The sequence below is a fragment of the Phaethon aethereus genome (assembly GCF_964289735.1).
Source record: "Phaethon aethereus genome assembly, chromosome: 2".
NCBI classification, from domain to species: Eukaryota; Metazoa; Chordata; class Aves; order Phaethontiformes; family Phaethontidae; genus Phaethon; species Phaethon aethereus.
This window is the reverse complement of record NC_138582.1, coordinates 9,513,911-9,535,255: the sequence shown is the minus strand read 5'-3', so window position 1 is coordinate 9,535,255 and position 21,345 is coordinate 9,513,911. Positions and strand designations below refer to the sequence as shown.

At 36.3% G+C, this 21,345-nt stretch overlaps 1 protein-coding gene across 1 annotated transcript in view; it reads right to left on the bottom strand.

Moving 5' to 3' along the window:
• DNAAF11 (dynein axonemal assembly factor 11) overlaps positions 1-21,345 on the bottom strand; it is a gene marked incomplete at both ends in the record, with an annotated part of 44,530 nt that overhangs the window by 17,270 nt on the left and 5,915 nt on the right. Inside the window, 8 exons of the mRNA XM_082015060.1 lie at positions 6,503-6,598; positions 7,427-7,496; positions 9,208-9,273; positions 11,970-12,047; positions 15,311-15,496; positions 17,236-17,435; positions 18,426-18,598; positions 20,545-20,622. Coding sequence (XP_081871186.1) covers positions 6,503-6,598; positions 7,427-7,496; positions 9,208-9,273; positions 11,970-12,047; positions 15,311-15,496; positions 17,236-17,435; positions 18,426-18,598; positions 20,545-20,622 — 947 coding nt within the window. The remainder of the gene's footprint in view (positions 1-6,502; positions 6,599-7,426; positions 7,497-9,207; positions 9,274-11,969; positions 12,048-15,310; positions 15,497-17,235; positions 17,436-18,425; positions 18,599-20,544; positions 20,623-21,345) is intronic.

Genomic DNA, 21,345 nt, shown 5'->3' with positions numbered 1-21,345 from the left:
AAATTTGCTGATTCTGCAATCAACACAAAAGGCCTCATTGACAAGAAGTGATCCTGGAACTTAGGGAAAGGTTAGGATTTGCCTACTAGAACATCTATTATCAATTAACACCTATTGTTCAACATAACACCTCTTCTGCCCAAAAGATGTCCTCCTGCCACTGTTAAAAAAAAAAAAATTAAGTGATACTTTCTAATTTTACTTCTTTTTGAAACAGAACTCCATATGCAACAATGGTATGTGTGTGAGCTTCACCAAGCCAGTAGCTGACTGTCCAGCTCTTAGTGACAGTGATCAAGTGAGGACAACTGTTCTGAACAACAGAACTGCCATAGCTCCAGCTGTGGCCAAAAATAAGACTTTGAGCTCAGCAGAAAGATAACGGTATGAAATTTAAAGCCTGTGGTATACAAGAAGACGGACTAAATTAATATAATGAAGCTTTCTGAAAGATATTCTGTGAAACTATTGCTAATATTTGCACTAATCAGAAAACAGAAAAGAGAGCCCTTTTAAGATTGTTATCAGACAATTTTAGAAATTGATGTGTTAAACAGAATCTGGAATATATTTGAGAAAACAGAATATGTGAAAATAGTATTTTTAAGATGAGTCATCTTTTCAGTCCACGTTTTCTTCCTACAGTGGCTTTCTTCTTCTACAACAGGAATTCCACTGAGTAACAGTTTCCCTGAAACACATTTTTTCTGAAGGATTAATAGATATTTAGGGTTCTACAGCTGTATATCTCCACATACCTTTGACAGTAATGAAATAGTACTGCATTTACCATACCTAGATTAGTGAGAATTATATAATGAAATTCTATGAAATATGCTTTACAAAGACATATATACCACTCCTATTTTTTAAATTAATAAAGGAATTTAACTCTCACTGATCTTTAAATTTCTAAAGGCTTTTGAAGGCCCAGGCAATAAAAAGCTATCAGAATTAATTTTGTGATTGCTTATATAATAAAGAATTAATCAAAAAGTCAAAATTTTTCTCTCTGATTCACTAAAATAAGGAAAATGAAGTTTTAAAACATGACACACAATGTCTCAGAACCCTAAATAAAAACTGTTTGCTAGTAACACTGGTTTTTGACGCTTTTTCTCAGACATTAATTAAAATGCTACTGGTATAATCTACTGATGACATTTTACAAAATCACTGATTTAATATGCCAATTTTGGTCAGAGTCCATTAAAGAAACTCTCAGTTTTTAATTTTCTTGCATCATCTGCAAAGATGACACTGCCAAAGCATAGAGGTTAAAGTTTGAAAAGCTTCATGTTACAAATATTTTTCCCAGAATATGAAGCATGTACAATGTAGTCGTTATCAACACCTTACTCATGCAAAATCTCTATACAGATGATTATTACAGTATGAACACTACACTTCAAAAATGTCACTATATCATTTCACTGAATGTTGTGTCCTTCAGGTTTTTTTAATGACCTTCCAAAAAATGTTGGTAGACACTACCTTAGAAAGACACCCATTCTGTAGTGGTTTGGTGTGCAGTAAATAGTACATTTAAGAAAAATTTTTCCAGAAAACAAGGTGAATATTATTTGCTTTCTTTTACTTCATATGGAATTTACTGTCTGTAACATCTGTGGTATGGCAAGGTGATTGGAGAGGCAAGGAAAGAAGTTTTGTTTTTCATTTTAAAGGCTAGGGAACTATGAACAGGCTGCAAGATGAATGGTGAAAGGTTTAGTAACCTGATCAGAAATTCACTAAAGCAAGTGAAAAACACTTTCTGAATCCAGTTAGTTTTCTGTTCTGAGAAGAGGGAGACCTTTTCAGGCTAATATTGCAAAAAGCATATTATAGGAGGCTATTTATAGGTTTTAGTAGCATTTTTAACATTTCAGTTACTTAAGGAATGTGCTAGGCCATGTATCTAGTTGCAAATAATTGTATTTTCATAATAATTGTCTATCAGGAACAAAAAGGTTAAATATAGTGCAATATGGTCATGGGCTTGTCTTATCACTGATACAGCATGAAAGAAGTTGCATGAACTCTCTTCTTCCTATCATCTTACTAAAAAGAATTCATATTAAGTTGATGATCTCAAATTAGTGTTCTCAAACATTGTTGATAGCCTCAGCCATAATGTATGAGGTTTAATACGGCCAAGTGCCGGGTCCTGCACTTCAGCCACAACAACCCCATGCAACGCTACAGGCTTGGGGGGGAGCGGCTGGAGAGCTGCCCAGAGGAAAGGGACCTGGGGGTGCTGGTTGACAGCCGGCTGAACATGAGCCGGCAGTGTGCCCAGGTGGCCAAGAAGGCCAACAGCATCCTGGCCTGTATGAGAAATAGTGTGGCCAGCAGGAGTAGGGAAGTGATCGTGCCCCTGTACTCGGCACTGGTGAGGCTGCACCTTGAATACTGTGTTCAGTTTTGGGCCCCTCACTACAAGAAGGACGTTGAGGTGCTGGAGCCTGTCCAAAGAAGGGCAACGAAGCTGGTGAGGGGTCTGGAGCACAAGTCTTATGGGGAGCGGCTGAGGGAACTGGGGTTGTTTAGTCTGGAGAAGAGGAGGCTGAGGGGAGACCTTATCACTCTCTACAACTACCTGAAAGGGGGTTGTGGCGACAAGGGTGTGGTCTCTTCTCCCAAGTAACCAGCAATAGGACGAGAGGAAATGGCCTCAAGTTGCACCAGGGGGGGTTTAGATCGGATATTAGGAAAAATTTCTTCACTGAGAGGGTGGTCAAGCATTGGAACAGGCTGCCCAGGGAGGTGGTGGAGTCGCCATCTCTGGAAGTGTTCAAAAAACGTGTGGATGTGGTGCTTCAGCACATGGTTTAGGGAACATGGTGGTGCTGGATTAATGGTTGAACTTGCTGATCTTGAAGGTCCTTTCCAACCTTAGTGATTCTGTGATTCTAGAAGAAAAATATCTATTGGCCTTCAAGTTGTTGCTAATCTTTATTCATTATACTTTGCTTCCTAGATTACATGCTATTAATACCAATAAAATTTGTATGGATAGAGAGCATCTGAAAAGGATATGTATCCCAAAAGTGTAACTTGTGCACTCTAATTCAGTCCTGGGGTAAGGGAACAGATTCTGTGACTGTAATATAGAATAAAGAAGAATAGGTTTGTATCTGCTATGTGCAATTGCTGTGAAGTAGCACAAATCCATCTTCGATCATAAAATCCATGAAGTTCAGAGAATCACAGACTCACAGAATTGTTGAGGCTGGAAGGGACCTCTGGAGGTCATCTGGTCCAACCCCCCTGCTCAAGCAGGGCCACCTAGAGCTGGTTGCTCAGGACCACGTCCAAACAGTTTTTGAATATCCCAAAGAATGGAGACTCCACAACTTCCCTGGGCCTGTACCAGTGCTCAGCCACCCTCAAAGTAAAAAAGTGTTTCCTGATGTTCAGAGGGAACCTCCCGTTGTTTCAATTTGTGCCCATTGCCTCTGATCCTGCCACTGGGCACCACTGAAAAGAGCCTGGCTCCATCCTGCTATGCACCCTCCCTTCAGGTATTTATATGTATTTGTAAGATCCCCTCGAGCCTTCTCTAGGCTGAACAGTCCCAGCTCTCTCAGCCTTTCCTCGTAGGAGAGATGCTCCAGTCCCAGTCATCATCTTTGTGGCCCTTTGCTGGATTCACCTCAATATGCCCATGTCTCTCTTGTAATGGGGAGCCCAGCACTGGACACACAAGTGCGTCTCACCAAATGCTGAACAGAGCGGGAGGACTGCCCTCCTCAACCTGCCGGCAACACTCCTAATGCAGTCCTGTATACAATTAACCTTCTTTGGCAGAAGAGGACATTGCTGGCTCATGTTCAACCTGGTGTCCACCAAGACTCCCAGCTCCTTTTCTGCAAAGTTGCAGGTTTTTGGATCCATTGACAACAAAGATATTAGACCATGCAGCATTCCATTCATGTACCTCACTCTGTGTCCCAGCTACACAAGTAGTTTTTAACCAAACCAAGGCAAAGCTCAGACCATCAACTCAGTTAGTTACTCTATAGAGCTTCTCTCTCCTCAGGTCTCACAAATATCTGTGAATTGTGATATTCTGAGATGAAACAGGCTCCAGACCCTCAGGGCTAGGTAAAATATGTAGGTGTAGCTAAAATATCAAGATAGGTGAAATGTAGGAGACATATAAAGTTAATAATGGAATAAAGGCAGTTCTCAATTACAATAGGAAGAGATAAATATTAATTTTGCTGATTTAGGTATGACTTTCTAGGCAGGCAGCAGATTTTAATATATCCAGAGACTCTTTAAAATATTTACATTTTCTAAGGCACTGTTCATCTACAGAGACTAACAAGATATATGAGTAATAAAAGCAGGTTATGAGATAGAAAACTGATGGTATTTAAAATATCCAAAAGCCAAGTAAATAGTAAACAAAACTGTTCAGAAACATTTGAAAATTACATTACCCAAAATGGTAAATGTCAAGGCCTCAGTTTCAAAGAAAAAAATTTAGGAAAGCATAAATTCTCATATGACTGAATTTTGAACATTAACAAAATATGGATCTTAAGCAAATGAGTACAGTTTTCAGCATTTTTCAAGCTCCTAGTGAAACTGCATGTTAGAATGAGTTTGTGATTTAATGAGAGGCTGTCCATGTAGGGAAAGACAGACAGTATGGGACTGGAGCATAGAAGAAAACATAGAAGGTATAGAACCACAACTGGAAAAAGCCAAAAGCTGAAAAATAACTTTTTAGTTACAGATACTACTTGCATAGTCTTAGAATTAATTCAGAGCACAAAGAGAAAGAAATGACCCCAGATAGCAGCTGAAGGTTCCTCCTTCAGAAGAAAATGCTGTAATTGATATATCCTGGCAGATTCATGTGTAGCACCACGTCCCGCTGCTCCTACACAGCACAGAAACTTACTAGAGGCCAGAAAGGTAAGGCTAGAGCACTAAGAATTTTTTTTTCCTATAACTACCCTTGGACAGGGTTACCCTATTTCTGAAAGCTAAAAGTATATGATGCAGCCCTAGAGGCCTCAAAAGCAGCCCAACCCTCCAAAGGCATAATGGCATATAAGAGCACGATGCTGAAGTTGATTAACCTCTCCCACAGCTCCCAGAACCCCACCATATAATCCATTCTCACCTCCAGAATTCTACCTTTCTAAAACTTCCAGCTCCCTGTCTGCTCCAAGCCCTTCAGTTGATCTCAGCTCTTCCTGCAGGTCCAAGAACCCAGTCTTGCACCAGATGACACCTTAAATGCCTTCCTGTTTCTGCCAGCATCCCACCCATTATGCCTCAAACCTGAAGGTACCTCTGCCACTCAGATTTCTTCTGCCCCTTATCTTCTATTCTGGTTCACACTGCTGCATCTTCCCTGTATTTAAGTTCTAATGTCCCTGAATTTCCACTGGCTGCTGGCTGGCCATGCGTTACCTCTCTCACTGCCTACTTCAGTAAGGCAAGCTGACCTCCATGTCTTCAACTGTTCCTCATTACTGGTCATTCCTTCTCTATTCTCTAATTTTTTTGGCAGATGTGGGGGAATGGGTAGGAGATGTCTCGATTCCACCTTCAATTCCACCTCATCTACTTCTTACGTCATCCCAGAAATCAACATACAATGTGTCCAGGGTACAAGCTACATTTACTGAAACCACGGGAAGACACACAGTGGAGAGGATATACCTATCAGTTTGCTCTCATTTACACTGCAAGAACTGGGCTGGGCAGGGAAGAGGGAGAATACAAAACACACTTTAAGCCAATTTGCTTTTACTTGCCAGCAGAATTCTAAACTGACTCAAAACCTGATCAGCATGACACCATGCAGTCAAACATCAGAGCACAGGTGAGACAGGAGAGCACAGAGTTTGGAATGTTAGGGGAATATGACTTCTACCCAGGCTTCTTTAAGTACTAGGAACTGCTGTGAAGCATTTCTCAATTGAAACACCATGTTGCCACAACCCTCTTGCTCTGTGATTGCATACACAAATGAATTCAGCAACTCTCGTTCCGATCACCCGAGATGCGAGAGTACTGTATCATCCCTGTCCTTGAAACAAAACATAATCTTCATATATGTGTGTGACACACAAATTTTGAAAAATTGTTTCACAAATGGATACAGAAAGTAGGGAAGTTGCTTATTTTCAGTTATTTAAAAAAATCCATCTTCTCACACATTTGCGCAATGCTGCATGCTTTACAGTCTCTTTTCATATGTAAAATGCTGGTTTTGTTGAAAATAAAGGAAATACAAGTAGTTCTATTAATACTGATTTTCATAATGTTCCTTTAAAGGGATCTTAAATCCTAATGTTTGGCTCTATGATTAAAGTCTTTCTGGAATGTTCCTTCTTTGGAAAATATGTCCTGATGGGAAAGACTAGACTGAATAACTTTAGCTAGACAGATGTTACCTGTAACTCAGAAAATTCCCAAAGTACTCAAAACATTTTAAGTACCTTTGTATGATGCCTCCTCAGATTATTTTACATACCTTTGGCATGCTGACAACTAAATGACCAGTTGTTTGTGATCTTTTAGCAGAGCTGCTGTCTGGCTTCACTTCCTCAGGGAGCACAAGCTGAAATGGCTGTAAGAAAATATGGGATTGAAGTATGTCATGCTAATTTTTTTTTTTTTTTTTTTTGACCTGGAAAGAACACATGCAGAAATATCACTATCACATCCTTTGATCTTAAGGACAGTATAGGTCTAAATCCTCTCACTGTATATGTAGTATTACTAATTCTAATAAATGATTAGCATGTTAAATAGCTTTTACTTAGAAGTATAGTTACATGTATATTCTTGAATTGCTGTCATTCCTGAAGTGACATTTCTAAAGAAGGTTATAAAATGATGCTTGACTTATATTAGCAATTAAATGAGAAAGATTATCCAGCACATTTTAGACGTGAAGTAATTCTAAAGTTTTGTTTATGCAGTTGGTACAGTCAAAAATAGGGATTTCAGTTTATTGATTAAGTACTTTTAGTTTTTTTTTTTTTAAATTCATGATAAATTTAAAACCATTGTGAAGAGAGAAAACTGGAATGACATTTTAAATGCCCTTTCAAAAGAATATACATCCATTTGTTTCTGTCAGCTATAAATTCCAGATCGTGAAACTGCTAAATTCTAGCCTAGGGCAACTAGCAAGCTCTCTTCTTAAGTGAATTATGGTACACTGTAGGGGGGAATAAGAAGAGAGAAGGAGAGAAAGAGAGAGTGAAATTTCATTTCAGACTTTGCACATCTTCTGGTGAGGACTTCCACAGTTTATGTGGAATCCAAAATAATGCAAGTATGAAAGAACATTTTTTCTACATACATGCACACTATTGGTAACTCATAAAAGTCAGATACAGAGCCCACATTAACTCTTGATTTGAAATGAATGTAGTAAAAGATCACCAACCTTTCCTTTCACCAGTACTCGTATGTAAGTTGGCTGGACATCAACATCAAGCAGAGAAGTGTCCAAATGTCTTCAGATTGAAATATAAATAAATTAATCAATCTACCATACAGTCCAGTAAATAACCATTGCAGACCATATAGCTCTTTAATGATGATTTTGCAGTTTATAAACTACAAACTTCAATTTCAGTTATTAAATTATATGAAATAATATTAGGATCTAATGTCTTTGGGAGAAAAACATGATCTTCCTGTGTGTTCACAGAATGTCAGTTAAAATAATGTCTAAATTCTGTCAAGTCCACCACACCAGCTATTGTATAACTGCAAGAATTCAAAATCTTTGAGGAAAATGAAAAAGTCTTTCTTCTATTAGTTTAGTGCTTTACAATGAAAATTAATCTATTTTCTATTCAAGATTGTAAAAGTATTTTGCTACTTTTCTTTCTGAAGGCTTAACTAGTAAATGTATAAGAGTTCCTTTTTTTCCACAGGATTTGCTGGAAAACAATAAACAGAAATACTTTACATTTCCAGAAAACACAGTACTTTTAAATTTCATAACAGTCAAACAGAATTTGCGACCTGTAGTAGCTCCACTTTAACATCTGCTCTTCAGCATGTGACACTAAAACTCATGTGAATGCACAAGTACGTATTCTCAGTTTCCCTTCTTTTATAACATTACTTCTGAGGTGAATTTTTCAAACTTTTTAGCCTGCATTTCTTACAAGTGAGCACAGAATATTACAACATATCCATCATTTTATTGCACCTTTTTTCTGATTTTCTGAGGCTCCAGAAAAACCTAATTCTTATAATTCTGAAACATGGAGCAGGCCTCTTTTGAGGGAAATTAATGAGCTTTATGGGAAGAACACCCGGCGTGAATAGTGTTTCCATGTTAGAAAACTAGTTCAAGCTTTACTCTAACAAGTTCCTATTATGGGTAAACAAGCTTGTGGGTTTCCAACTCCTTCCTGAAGTGTGGGCAAGGCCACTGGACTGCTTAGTAGTATACACTATCAAATAGTTACCAGGCGTCCTTGCCATACTTTGGTCTGGTTCAACCAAATTTCTTCCAGGCAATGCCCTGTCACAGCTGTCACAGGAAACAGCATGGGCCATGGACTTTTTGCAGTAAGCAAGAAAAGTCGGACAAGGCTACCGTACTTTATCTTGGGGACAAGAAGAATTTAACTAGAAGGACTTGAATTTAACTAGAAGAACATGGAGCACTTCTAGGGCCAAAGAATGGTCAAAACCCCCATTCCGTACAATCCTAATCTGCAAATGAAGAATGGAAGAGATTTTACCTAAGTATAAAAGGACAGGTGTGTAGGAAACAGGCTGCCCAGAGAGGTGGTAGATGCCCCATCCCTGGAAACATTCAAGGTCAGGTTGGATGGGGCTCTGAGCAAGCTGATCTAGCTGAAGATGTCCCTGCTCACTGCAAGGAGGTTGAACTTGATGACCTGAAAAGGTCCCTTCCACCCCAAAGATTCTATGATTCTATGAAACCTGCCTGTGGACTGCAGAAAACATCAATTCCAAAAAGGACTGTCAAATGCAGTCCTCATTAAGGAGTAACAGAGAGTCTGAAAGGTCTTTGGTTTATTCAGCTTTATTACTCTGTCACAGGCTTCAAGATTGATTCTATTATCCCCTATGTTATTTGTTTTCATCTTGAAAATTCCCCATTACAGAGAGGAGTATAATTAAAATACTGTGTATTAGAATTTAAGAATGCCAAAAATTAAGAGGAAAAAAAAATCCTACCTGTAAACAGCAAGATCCAAGATGATCTGGTTTTTTTCTTCATCATCTTTCAAAGAGAAATGAAGCCTAATAATAATGACAAGAAACATCTCCAGGATAAATACAAATGTAGTGAATAAGCAAACATTACATCATATTTCAAATTCAACTGCTAGCACTTTTAGATGAATATAAATACCATTTAGACAATATGTCACATGATCATTTTAGAAACAGTTGCGATTTTCCTCATGACCAGAAGAAAATACTGGCATTTGAATCAAAGTCATTCTTACGTTTATATTCTGTTCCCCCTACCCAACCCACAAGAAACAAAAAAATACTGCTGAAGGTCAGTTAAAATTAAGATCAGTCTGTCAATGCAGAGAGAGAGACATCTGCTGGTGAAATCTGTCTGCTCTATTAACTTCTGCATAGAAAAAACAGTTCATGAAAAGCATGAAAAGCCTGGAACTTGGTAATTCTAACCTTTTCATATGTAAAAAAACAAATTGAATCTTTGGTCATAGCAATTAATTTGTGTAGAGTATAAATATCTGCCTGTGCATTTCCAAAGTAAAACCTGATTCTGCAAGCTTTATAATGTTTGTTGAAAATGAGACTGCAGATTGTATTAGCTGCATGTTTGTGATCTGCTGGCTGAGTTCTTAAAATTGTGAAAGAATCTTACCAGTTATAAAATGAAAACAACATCTATTACTACAACTGTGAGGAGATCTAGTCTAGACTTAGAAATGGTGCTCATATACTCAAACATTTCCCACGTATTATAGTAGAGAAAAAACAGAATAAAGGCCATATATAAACGAGAAGATTTTTGTAAACTAGTTATTAGTATAAAGCAAGAGGGTTTTGCTTAATGTAATTTATCAAGAATATTTCAGTGACATTAAAATACTTAGATACTTTGGGTTCAGGTAAGAGAAAGAAGCTCAAATGTTAACAGTTTAGATGGTACATTTTTTGAGCAATAAAAATATTTGCCAGAAATTCTTTTTACTCTTTGCTCTCCTCAGTTCTGATACAGTCAATTTTCAAGAAAGCTTATGGAGCTTTTAGTTTATTTTTTAATCTAAAACTGCAAAGAATACAAACCAGCTTTGTTTCCAGTTCATGCTTTTTTCTTTTACTGCATCACAAATTTGGATAATTCACTAAAACATGAAGGGTAAAAAAAAGAAAAGAATTGTAAAATTTTCTAGGGGGAAGCTTAATCATAAATGAAGAAGAGAAACAATCTGTTCTCAGCAGCATGCAGCCATTCCTCTTGCTAACCTTCCAAAAAACATCAGAGAAGCTTGGACATTGCTATGGACATTAGACTTTCACACTGAAGCAAAACCTTTGGAGAACACCAGCTTGTCTACTTGTAGCTCTTCATTTATGTCTCTCCAATACACTGCCAGATTGCACTGAAAAGCTGTGATATTCTTCTTGAAGCCATGACAAAAATTGCTTATTGATCTGGTTTTACATGGGCACATCCAAAGACTAAACTCTGGTCCAGAAAACTTGGGTGACACAAACAGGACTGCTACTAACAGTGAATTCTAGGGGATTGTATTTGTTCTAAAAAGATAGCTAGTGCTAGTGCTTTATTCTAAATGTCTTTTCTTTTTAGACGCATAGTCAAATTCTGTTAACGCAAGATTTAAACTGTTTTATACTTGTCTTCTTTGAACTAGAAAATAATTCTAAAATTTTTTCAGTCAACACTTTTACAAAAAAAAAGTACATCAATACAGTGGTAAATATCTTCTGGTACAGATAGTATAAACATGAATTCTTCTGCCACTACCTTTAATTTTCCCTATACCACTGAAAATTATGCACTATAATGTAGGTGTTCAAATTCCTTGAATTTGCATGGATTTATACATTTCCAAGATTTAGAAAGCATTCTTCATGCTAATGATAAGCATGTTCTTAGCTTTGATTTTGACACTAAATCAGTCTTAAGATGGAAAAACTTGTTCAAAGTACAGCAGACAAGAAAGTGGCCCTTAGTAGGCCACTTTTTGATCACAGTCTCCCATAGGATGCTCTTTGGGGAGCCATTTATAAGGAAATAATGGTTGTACTCTCTGCCTCCTGTTTTCCTTTAGAAAAGGAAGGCTTGGTTCAAGTGAAAACAATGGTAACGCATGGCTGATAAGCCTGGAAACTCATTCCAAAACACTTGAACACCCAGGTACCTTTGACAAAGATAAAATAAAAGAGACTTCCCTGTATCACCAGCTTCTGTTGCTAGAGACCTCATTCAGAAGGACCTCATGACATAGGAGTTCATTACATAACCTTCCCAGTCTGCCAGTTTTACATCTGTCACCAGACAATTATTTTGTCCAGAAATATTACTTGGACGTATTTTTCCACATTTAAAGTGGCTACTCATACACATTTTTCTACAATAGTCAAACTGGTTAAACTTTTTCAATTATTAGCAAGGTGCTGCAAGAAAGTGAGCCTTACCATAGAAGGGGAAAGAGAAAAACATTTTATATCTTTTACAGAAAAAAAAGTTCTTCAATCATCAAAGACCAAAATATTATATTAAACAACCTCCAACACTTTACTCACTGAAAACAAATTCTTTTTCCAGCATCAGAATATGAATTTAAAAGTCAGATTCCCCACCAGGAATATAATACCGCAATGAGAATTTGTCAGCCCTCTTATTTTTGTATTGTCATGTATCTTGAAATAGTTGCCCAAATCAACTCTAAAGAGGTTAGCCTGTTTAACCTCCGAACCTTACATACTTAGGCACATTCACATTCAGAACCTTTCCTTCTGCAGTGACCAATGTCCAAAGAGGCTTCTCTCTCTTTTTTGATTCCCTTAACAAAACAGAAAAATTGTTTATTTGAGACATTTTGTACATTATTTTATACATTTATACATTTCATACATTCTGGTATTTTATGTTTAGTATGAAAAAAGAAAGAAGAGGATGGCAAAAGGTAAGGATTATCAGGTATTTGATGTTGAGGCTACAACTTCTCTCAGGGACAAAACATGTTATAACAAGAGTCCAACTGAACATTGAAAATCATCTGAAGATGAGCAAATACTTTGTAGTATCATATCTTAGAATCATAGCATCATAAAATCAGAACCATAGAATCATAGAATGGCTTGGAAGGAACCTTTAAAGGTCATCTAGTCCAACCCCCCTGCAATGACCAGGGACATCTTCAACTAGATCAGGTTGCTCAGAGCCCCATCCAACCTTATCTTACATTGATAGTAATGTCTGCTGCATGTCACAGTGCCCATTATCAAACAGTAATATATCAGATTTATCTGATATATCTTAAGAAATCAGTGGATTACTTAAACATATGAAATGGGATGTTTTTCTAGTTATGAATGGTCATACTAATCATGAGGTATCATTACTGTTAACTGATTTGATGTATGTGCAAGCAATCCTAAAGAAATTTTTTATTCATGCTAACTTAATTACTTTTACTGAAGAAATGCTTGACATATCTCTAAATAGCATGTCTATCAGTCAGTATTCTGCACTAGTAAAAAGAATTTTAATGGTTAAAAGATTACAAGCAGCATCAAATATGATACAGTATGACCAAAGCATGTACACATAGATCATCTGTTGATACATCTATTACATTTTTAATTGTGTACTTCCTTCAAAAAATACAATACATAGTAGTGATGGAGACTTTAATCTTCACTATCCATGTCCAGCTATCAGCAATTAAACTATATCTGGCTTTCATTTAGTGCAATAAACAAGGTACCTTAAATTTATCTGCCTAAACAAAGCAGACCACTGGAAGATCATTAAGACCTGTAGTACTGGTATTTTCCTGTATAAATGTTTACATTATGAGCAAGGAGAGGAAGAGTAAGGAATCTTAGTAACATGAAAAAGAAAAATCTGCTTGCACCTAGGTAAAAAATGGCTATGTTTTCTTCAAAAATACAGCACTGTAATTGTTGCTTTGCATTAATCCACTCTTCAGCTGGTCAATATAGTGTGTATGGCTTTCAGCTGGCATGTAAAAAAACCCCATTTCTCAAAAAGACAACAGCAATACAGTGTTTTTTGTGTTCCCGCACCAGTTTCTTGCTAGAAGTTCAAGATTAAGAGAACACTAAAGGTAAACCACTAATGAGGGAAATAAAGAATAGACCACCTTGGGGGAAAAAGCATAAAAAAAGATTTCATCTATAAATACAATGGATTTGAAGAAGAAATTAAAACATTCAAGTAGAGCTACTGGAATGACTACATAAAAACAACTTCTGTTTAAGAAAGATTCAAAACTACCCATGTGTTAAATACTATTCTAATGTATAAATCAGAGCTTTAATGAGGGATTTGTGGGCTAGCAGTTTCTACACCTGAATCCCTACTCTTAACACTTAAATGCAAAGTGAGTGAACCACCACTCTGTTCTAAAGATGCAGTCCTCTGAAATTATTTCAGAAATTATATCTTATTCTTAGCTGTTAATGATCTGTTTCTAGATGAAACCTGTCTGCTCATACGAGCCATTTTAAGGCAAATTCAGTCATGTCACAATCATTAGAGTTTAAGGTAACTTGTTTAACTTTGTGCTGAGATGAGCTGAAACACCTTGTTCTGGCAATGAGCAGCTAAAGGAGATCTTGTGCACCTTCCAGCTGCAGCTGATTTTACACTTGTCTGAATTTTCTTTGAATGAAACTGCAAGTATTCACTCATTTGGCAATAGCCAAAGCTACTCAGTTTACTATCAACTATCCAACTACATCCCAGCTGGCAAATTTAACATGTGCTATCATGTCATAGATAGGTAATTTAGCATTAGTCTGATTGAGCTTATGTCAATTTTACACTAAAATAAACGTCCTTCTATACTGAGTTATATTAAAGTTACATTTCAGCTCTTGTCCACCAGCAAGGACGATTTGAAGTTGTCAGAGGCACTTTTCTGTTCTCATCCTTCTCGTGCTACCTAACAAAATTCCCACCACCAAAACAAAATGAACTGTGAAAGGATTTTTAACTCCTTTAAATGCCTTGGAAATTTAGAAAAATCCAGAAAGGAATTATTCAATCTTTATTATAACACTATGTGGACTCTCCTTGAATATTTAGAGGGAAGCATTTGGAACACATTTGCTTTTGACTAGAGCAAGGCATCCCCAAACACAGCAACATTCGAACTAGCTAGAATTTGGGCTTCACAGTAGTTCTTCTGGGAAAGTTCTAGACTTTGAATTAATAATAGCAAAGAGAGATGCAGATTTCCAGATTTCTTGGAGACTTCCCTAGGACTGACTTTTTCAATACTTAGGCTTGATAAATCTTTTTAAAAACATGCCATTAAAAAGAACAGCTAGAAAAATCTAAGGCACAAGTGGTGTTTTATAAGGAAAAAAAAAAGGGGAAAAAAAAGACATCACTTACAATGTATGTGGAGCTGGTAAGTCACAGCAATAACATAACTTTTATTTGCTAGTATTTGCATTATTTTTCCATTGTCAGCAAAACCAGTGGCAGCTTTAGAAAGTTTTAAAGGCTTTTCAGGGGCCAGACATCTTCAGATTCACCATACCAAATAGCATAGATAACGTGAAGAATCTTGTTACTCAGGACAAATATCTTTGATAATGTATGTGAAAAAATTTCTAAGTCACATAGAAAAGGTGCCTGAAATGCCACTTGTGCAAAAATTTTGTAGCATGGCCTGTAGGGTATTTGTATAACGCATGCTGCACTCCGGGTAAATGCTTTTAGCCAGAATATTAAACACTGAACTACACAAAATACATTATTTTGCTGACAGAAAACTGAAACGTCTAAAGTCCATAAAACATAGTTGAAAAGAGAAATTACATTTCAAAACTTTATTTGAGGAAAAACAAATTAAGGGGTATTGTAAATATATTTTAGAAAATGAAACAAAACAAAATTAACAATGTGACTATTTTATTTAGATTTTATAAGCATATTTGCACAGGAAACAGGGATTTAAGCTGCCAGTTCTCAGTAATATTTAATGTGAGGCAGTCACCTATCTCTACTCTGTACCTTTGAAAATTTCCCCTTCCTCAATTCATAGAATATAGTAAAACAAAAAAATACCTTATATTGTCTTTAGCTCTCCGTTTTTCTTCAATATATCTGTGAGTTTCTAATCTAGATTCCGGAGTATATGGTGTAGGCTCCTCCCAAAATCTTCTGTCTTCTTCGTCATCTTCAGTTGTTCTCCACATTTCTTGTTCTCTGTCTCCTGCCTGATGGTTTTCTTTGTTCTGTATGGAGTCTGGGCTACACAAGACCACGTGGAATATATCCCAGTGAAATGAAGGAAGAGTAAAAGTACTTGATAATGGATTCTTGCAATAATATTTTTTTAACCCAATACTAATAGCTGTATAATTCCTACCAGAACAGCATCTTACAGATTTGGATAGCGTTCTCTGCTCTGCTTCTTTCATGAATCAACAAAACATATTTCGACATAATGTTTTTCATTGACTTAACCAGGAAGTGATACTATGGTTATGCCTACCTCCCTCAAAACCCTGAGAGATAGTTCAACAGATTTAATTTCAGGAGCAGAATTTTTAGATACCCTCACAACTTTCAGGTGAAAAAAATCCTTCAGTCCTTGTGATATTTAACTATTCCCAATATCAGGCAGCAGGAGATTAGAAATTGTCCTGGTTTCAGCCAGAACAGAGCTGGTTTTCTTCACAGCAGCTAGTGTGAGGCTGTGTTTTGGATTTGGGATGAGAAAATGTTGATAATGTGCTGATGTTTTGAGTTATTGCTAAGCAGTCAAGGACAGTCCAGCTTCTCGTGCTGGCCTGCTAGCAAGAAGGCTGGAGGTGCACGGAGAGCTGGGACGGGACACAACCAGGACAGCTGACCCAGGCTGGCCAAAGAGATATTCCCTACCATATGACATCATGCTTGGTATATAAAGCTGGGGTGAAGAAGAAGGAAGGGGTGGAGTGATGTTCGGAGTGATGGCGTCTGTCTTCCCAAGTAACCATGACGCGTGATGCAGCCCTGCTTCCCTGGAGATGGCTGAACACCTGCCTGCCCATGGGAAGCAGTGAATTAATTCCTTGTTTTGCTTTGCTTGTGTGCGCAGCTTTTGCTTTACCTATTAAACTGCCTTTATCTCAAACCATGAGTTTTCTCACTTTTACCCTTCCAGTTCTCTCCCACGTCCCACCACGGGGGAGTGAGCAAGCAGATGCGTGGGGCTTAGTTGCCAGCTGGGACTAAACCACAACAGAAATTTATACAGTAGCAACATTTCACTTAAGGCATCTCCTCAAGTGCTGACTTAGAACCTGAGTAATTTTTTCCCCCTAGCACCAAGCCTCTGTAATCTTCAGAAATTCTCTATCAATACAGAGAGAAAAATAAAGTTATGATACAGCTGTGATCTATGAGGACAAAGTTCCATAGCAAGCTCCATGGAACTTAGACTTTACTGGATTAAAATTAAGATGGATGGCAACTGCAGAGGAACATGACCCCAGACAAAAATCCTTCTGCTATCCAGGTAATCTCAGTCATATTAGGTGGAAGAAGTATAGAAATCAACATTCCGTAGCCTTTTACATCTCAAAAGATCTGCAATATTCCTTTTCAGGGTTGATATCTAATAAGTCTAAAGCAAAAGGAATTATAAGTGAACAGCTGCTTTCTCTGGAACTCCTGTATCACTTTAAATAACAATTTCCAGCTGTTTTCCTGAAAGAAGCTATCAATTACACTGTTTTGGCACCCAGACAATTTAGATTGGAGTTTTGGGACAAAAATTATATTGCACTGTCTGTGCGTCAGTAATTCATTATGTTTGTAATTAATTATATTTTTCATTATAAATAACATGCATGAGGAGAAATAATTCTGACGAAATAAACAATAAAGACAAACAAAAATATTTAAGTGGAATTATATAAACTATTTAATGAGGAAAATCAAAATTCTTAATGAAGAAAGAGAAAAATGACGTTTACTCACAAACTGTTGTTGCTTATTGTTACCTGTCAAATCCAAGCTTAGATTCCATTTGTTTTTGTTTCTTGTCCTTTCTTTCTTGCATTCTTATTTGAGCCTCTTCTTTTTCTCTGGCCCTTCTGAGAAGGTAAGCTTCTTCCTGTTCTCTGATTTTCTGTTTCACTTCTGCATAGTTTTGAAGTGCTTGAATCCTCTCTGAACGCTCTATTTCTTTACTATCCAAACACTTCCCAAAGGGAAAAAAATCAATATGGATATGTGAGAAATTCTAAACATATTCAAATCAATAAATCCATTAAACTTTAGGTTAATTTTGGTAGACTGCTTTCTGTATAAAATTAAAAAACACTTCCAAACCCCCATAGCACTATGTAAGTTATACTGTATTAAAATTAATTAACAATAAGTTGCTATTCAGATCTGAAAATGGTTTTGTGTCCGAGAGCTGCTTTTTGCATTTTCCAGCAACTTCAGTTGGTCTTACTAGACTATGTAGTAGAGTCTCTTCAGACATTTCTGATATTTGTCTGACCTTAATTCAGCTCATGAAACTATTACAAAAATATTTCTTTTGGTGTGTTAGCTTATTGCCAACTAAGTGAGCTGAATCTACTTTTAATAATATAAGTAAGTATATGTGCTTCTTCTAGGGAAATTGTGAGAGTGTATATCAGGACTGGGACTGCCTATTTTGATGGCAGGAAATCATTACATCAGTACATCATTGCATAAAACCTCAGTCACAAAGTATCTATTTACAGTCAATGCTATATAGTGCATTTTTACATCAATTTCTATCTTTCTACTGCCTTACACTGTTGGTTTGATTCATGTTGTTGGTATGGTATCAACAACCTGGTAACTTTCTGCAATCATGAAAATAATTTAAAAATACATTGTGTGTATAAAAACAAATGAGGAAAAAAAGCCAGAACTGTACAGTGTATTTATTTTTTCAGAACGTTGTTTAAGGATCTCCGATGAAAATGACAGAAAGTTAACAAATGCATGTGGTTTAGTCAAAACAGAACTAATTTATTATCATGTTATTTCCTGTAGCCACTTATTCTTCAGAATAGAATTTAATTTTCTGTGGACAGTAATAAAAATGCTCCCAGTTTTCCTACCACAGGCATTTATTTTGTTTGGGATAATTATGTTCAGTCAACAATGCTGGCTATTGATTTGGATATAAATTTAATTTTTAAAATCTTACTTTTAATTGATGAAGAGTTGCCACCACAAATTGTCTATAACCTTCAAATTCAGTACATGGGTTACCCACTAGAAACAGTTCCTTCAGATGTATATTATATTTTAGGGCTTCAATACTGGAGAGTTCACCAATGAAATTTGCTGTCAGGTCAAGTTTCTTCAGTTCTTCACAGCCTGTTTGAAAAAAACGTAACTCAGTTTGTCCATAACATAAATGTACACGACATACACCCGCACACAAACACACATATGTGCACACACTTGCATATAAAACTGTCTGCATTTGTTGTCTGTACACTAAGTTCATCCTATCAGAATACATCTTTTCCAAGCCACAAGTGAGAGTGACTCACAGCTTAAGTTTATGAGGTCACAATATTTATATAAAGAAAAAAAATCTCAATAAAATACAAAATATCAAAAACTTCGTGGTCAGTGCTTGTATACTAAATAAGCTATTAAATGTTTCATTTCTGGATAAGCTGGACTTCAGTTTTAACAGTCTGATTGTCTTGGTACCCTTCCTCATCTGAGTCTTCACCAAATGGTTAAAAGTGTCTAATTGCTTCAGGAGAGCAGGATCAATTATGGGTTTCATTTCTGAGTACTGTTAATCGTAGATAACATTATTCAAGTGTAAAGGTAAGGTCTTCTAAAACTTCACTCTAAGTCAAGATAAGGGTTTCCACTCTATGGACTCAGCTATCATTGTGAATACTTTACCACTGGTTAAATTGCAAATGCTGGTGAGAAAATCTTGTTTGTTAACTGAAACAATTCATTATAAACAGAAACTCTAAATTAGCTAACAAAATGTTCTGGGAAATCTGGATCCAAAATTTATCAGCCTCTCCTTTTATCAAAATCTGTCCATGAATCATAACCTTGACTCTAAGAGTAAAAAAGTTTAGCTAAGTTTAACTTTGGTGCTCATCATTGTAATAATTTCTCTTCCTTTGCAGGTCTATTTGGCAAGTATTTTACGCATAATGGAGCTGAAAGAAAATAAACAACTCAAAATTATTTATTAGGGGATTTAAATAACCCAAATTTTTGCAAGGCTCACTCCCAAAGGTTGTGACTTGTAAGTAAATGACAAATTACAGTAATAAATAATGCAGCCTGATAGAGGAACTTAAAATTTAATGGTATGAAAACAGATGCAACTTTCTCAACAAATTGACAAATATGTAATGTACTACCTATTTCTTCAACTTTGTGTTTAGTCTATTCACTTTCCTTTATATTTGATTTAAGCTATCCTCTTGAATCAGCTTGCAGACTTAGAAAACCCCAGAACCACAAAACCCAAAACAAACAAACAGAAACTCTGCTTTTTTTTCTTGTTCCATTGTCAAAGCGGACATTTTAAAGATTCAGCAACTGGCCTAATCATAATCAAGAAAGAAAAAGAAATGAAGTCAGAAATTATTCAAGTAATGTGGAATGTGTTTATGGGTGGCTCTACGTCTTAGATTTTGATCTTGGAAAATGCTAGATCTTTGCACATGCAATTATAGTGACAGGATAAAGAAACACGGATAACAGACAGGACTTCATGCAATGACAGAGAAAAGAACCATCTGAAAAACTCAAAAATACCCCAGACTACTAACGCAACCTGTACACAACCTGTACACAGAGCTGAACCTTCTTGTGTGTGACACTTGATTGCTGAAGTGAAAATGACTGCTGAAACATTACACAAGAGAGACTTCTTACAGCCTGCCTCTGCATTAAAAAAAAAAAATCATCACATTGCTCCAGCTAACCTGCATAACAAATTATCTTATCTTTACAGTGGGGAAATACCAATTTCTTTTTTTTTTTTTTTACTTTGTAAAGTATTAAAGAATAGAGCTATCACAGCTGGCAACAATGGTGAGAAAGTATGCAAAAAGAGAGTTGAAATACATTTAAGAAAATTAAATTATAAAACTGCAGCAGGAGGAAGCATTTCCTGCAAAGAAGCATTTGTTGAAATGCTGCACACAAAAAGGCTCTTTCTGAGCATCAGCAAAGTACCTTTACTGGTGGACGTACTTAATGGCTTTTTTACACTAAGTCACAACTTAAATGTTTCAATACGAAAAGGTAAAATGGTTTGCTTAAAAACTGACCTTCCAGATTTTCAATTCTCTCAATGTTGTTCAAAGCTACGTTTAAATATTCCAGCTTCTTTAGTTTGCCAACATTTTCTGTAACAAAAAATAGACTTCTTATTTCAGTTTTCTTCATTGGAAAGGGCATTATCATTTTACTTGCTCACTTCAACTAAACAATGAAGCAGAAACATAGGAAGGACAAATCAGAATATATATCAGATTAATGGGCATTAATATTTTAATATTAATAAAAAGACAAAACCAAAATGTTATCTGAAAACACTAATTAAAAAAGTAAAAAGAAATAAGGAAGGTTATAAACACATTTTTTATCACAAATCCATAAAACAAGTACATAATGCAAGAGGACTGGCCAAAAAGTATGGTGAAACATTCCATTTGTCATGAAACTCAGAAGAGATCAGGCCATACTTAGTCAAGCTTTATAAAATCAGAATTTTACACTCACTCATATAGAAAAGATTGGCTTCTTTAGTATATGTTTACTTTTTAAAGGTCTTTTATCTATAGGGTTAATACAAGAAATGTCTTCTCCCTTTCTAAAATTTTTGCAAATAAGGTTTTATATGGCTTCAGTATGAACAAAACAAAGCTACACACCCACACACACCCTCCTAATTGGAAGCTAACCTGTATCATTTTCACCATGAACTACTGAAAACAGCAGGTTTGCAATGTGTGGGGTTGTGTCAGAATGGCTAGCAGTTCCTTCCTTGAATACACAGTGGGGCAAAAGAGAGAATAGGGTAGCAACAATCTTCTTCAGTCTCAACAATGTCAGAAAAATGCAAATAC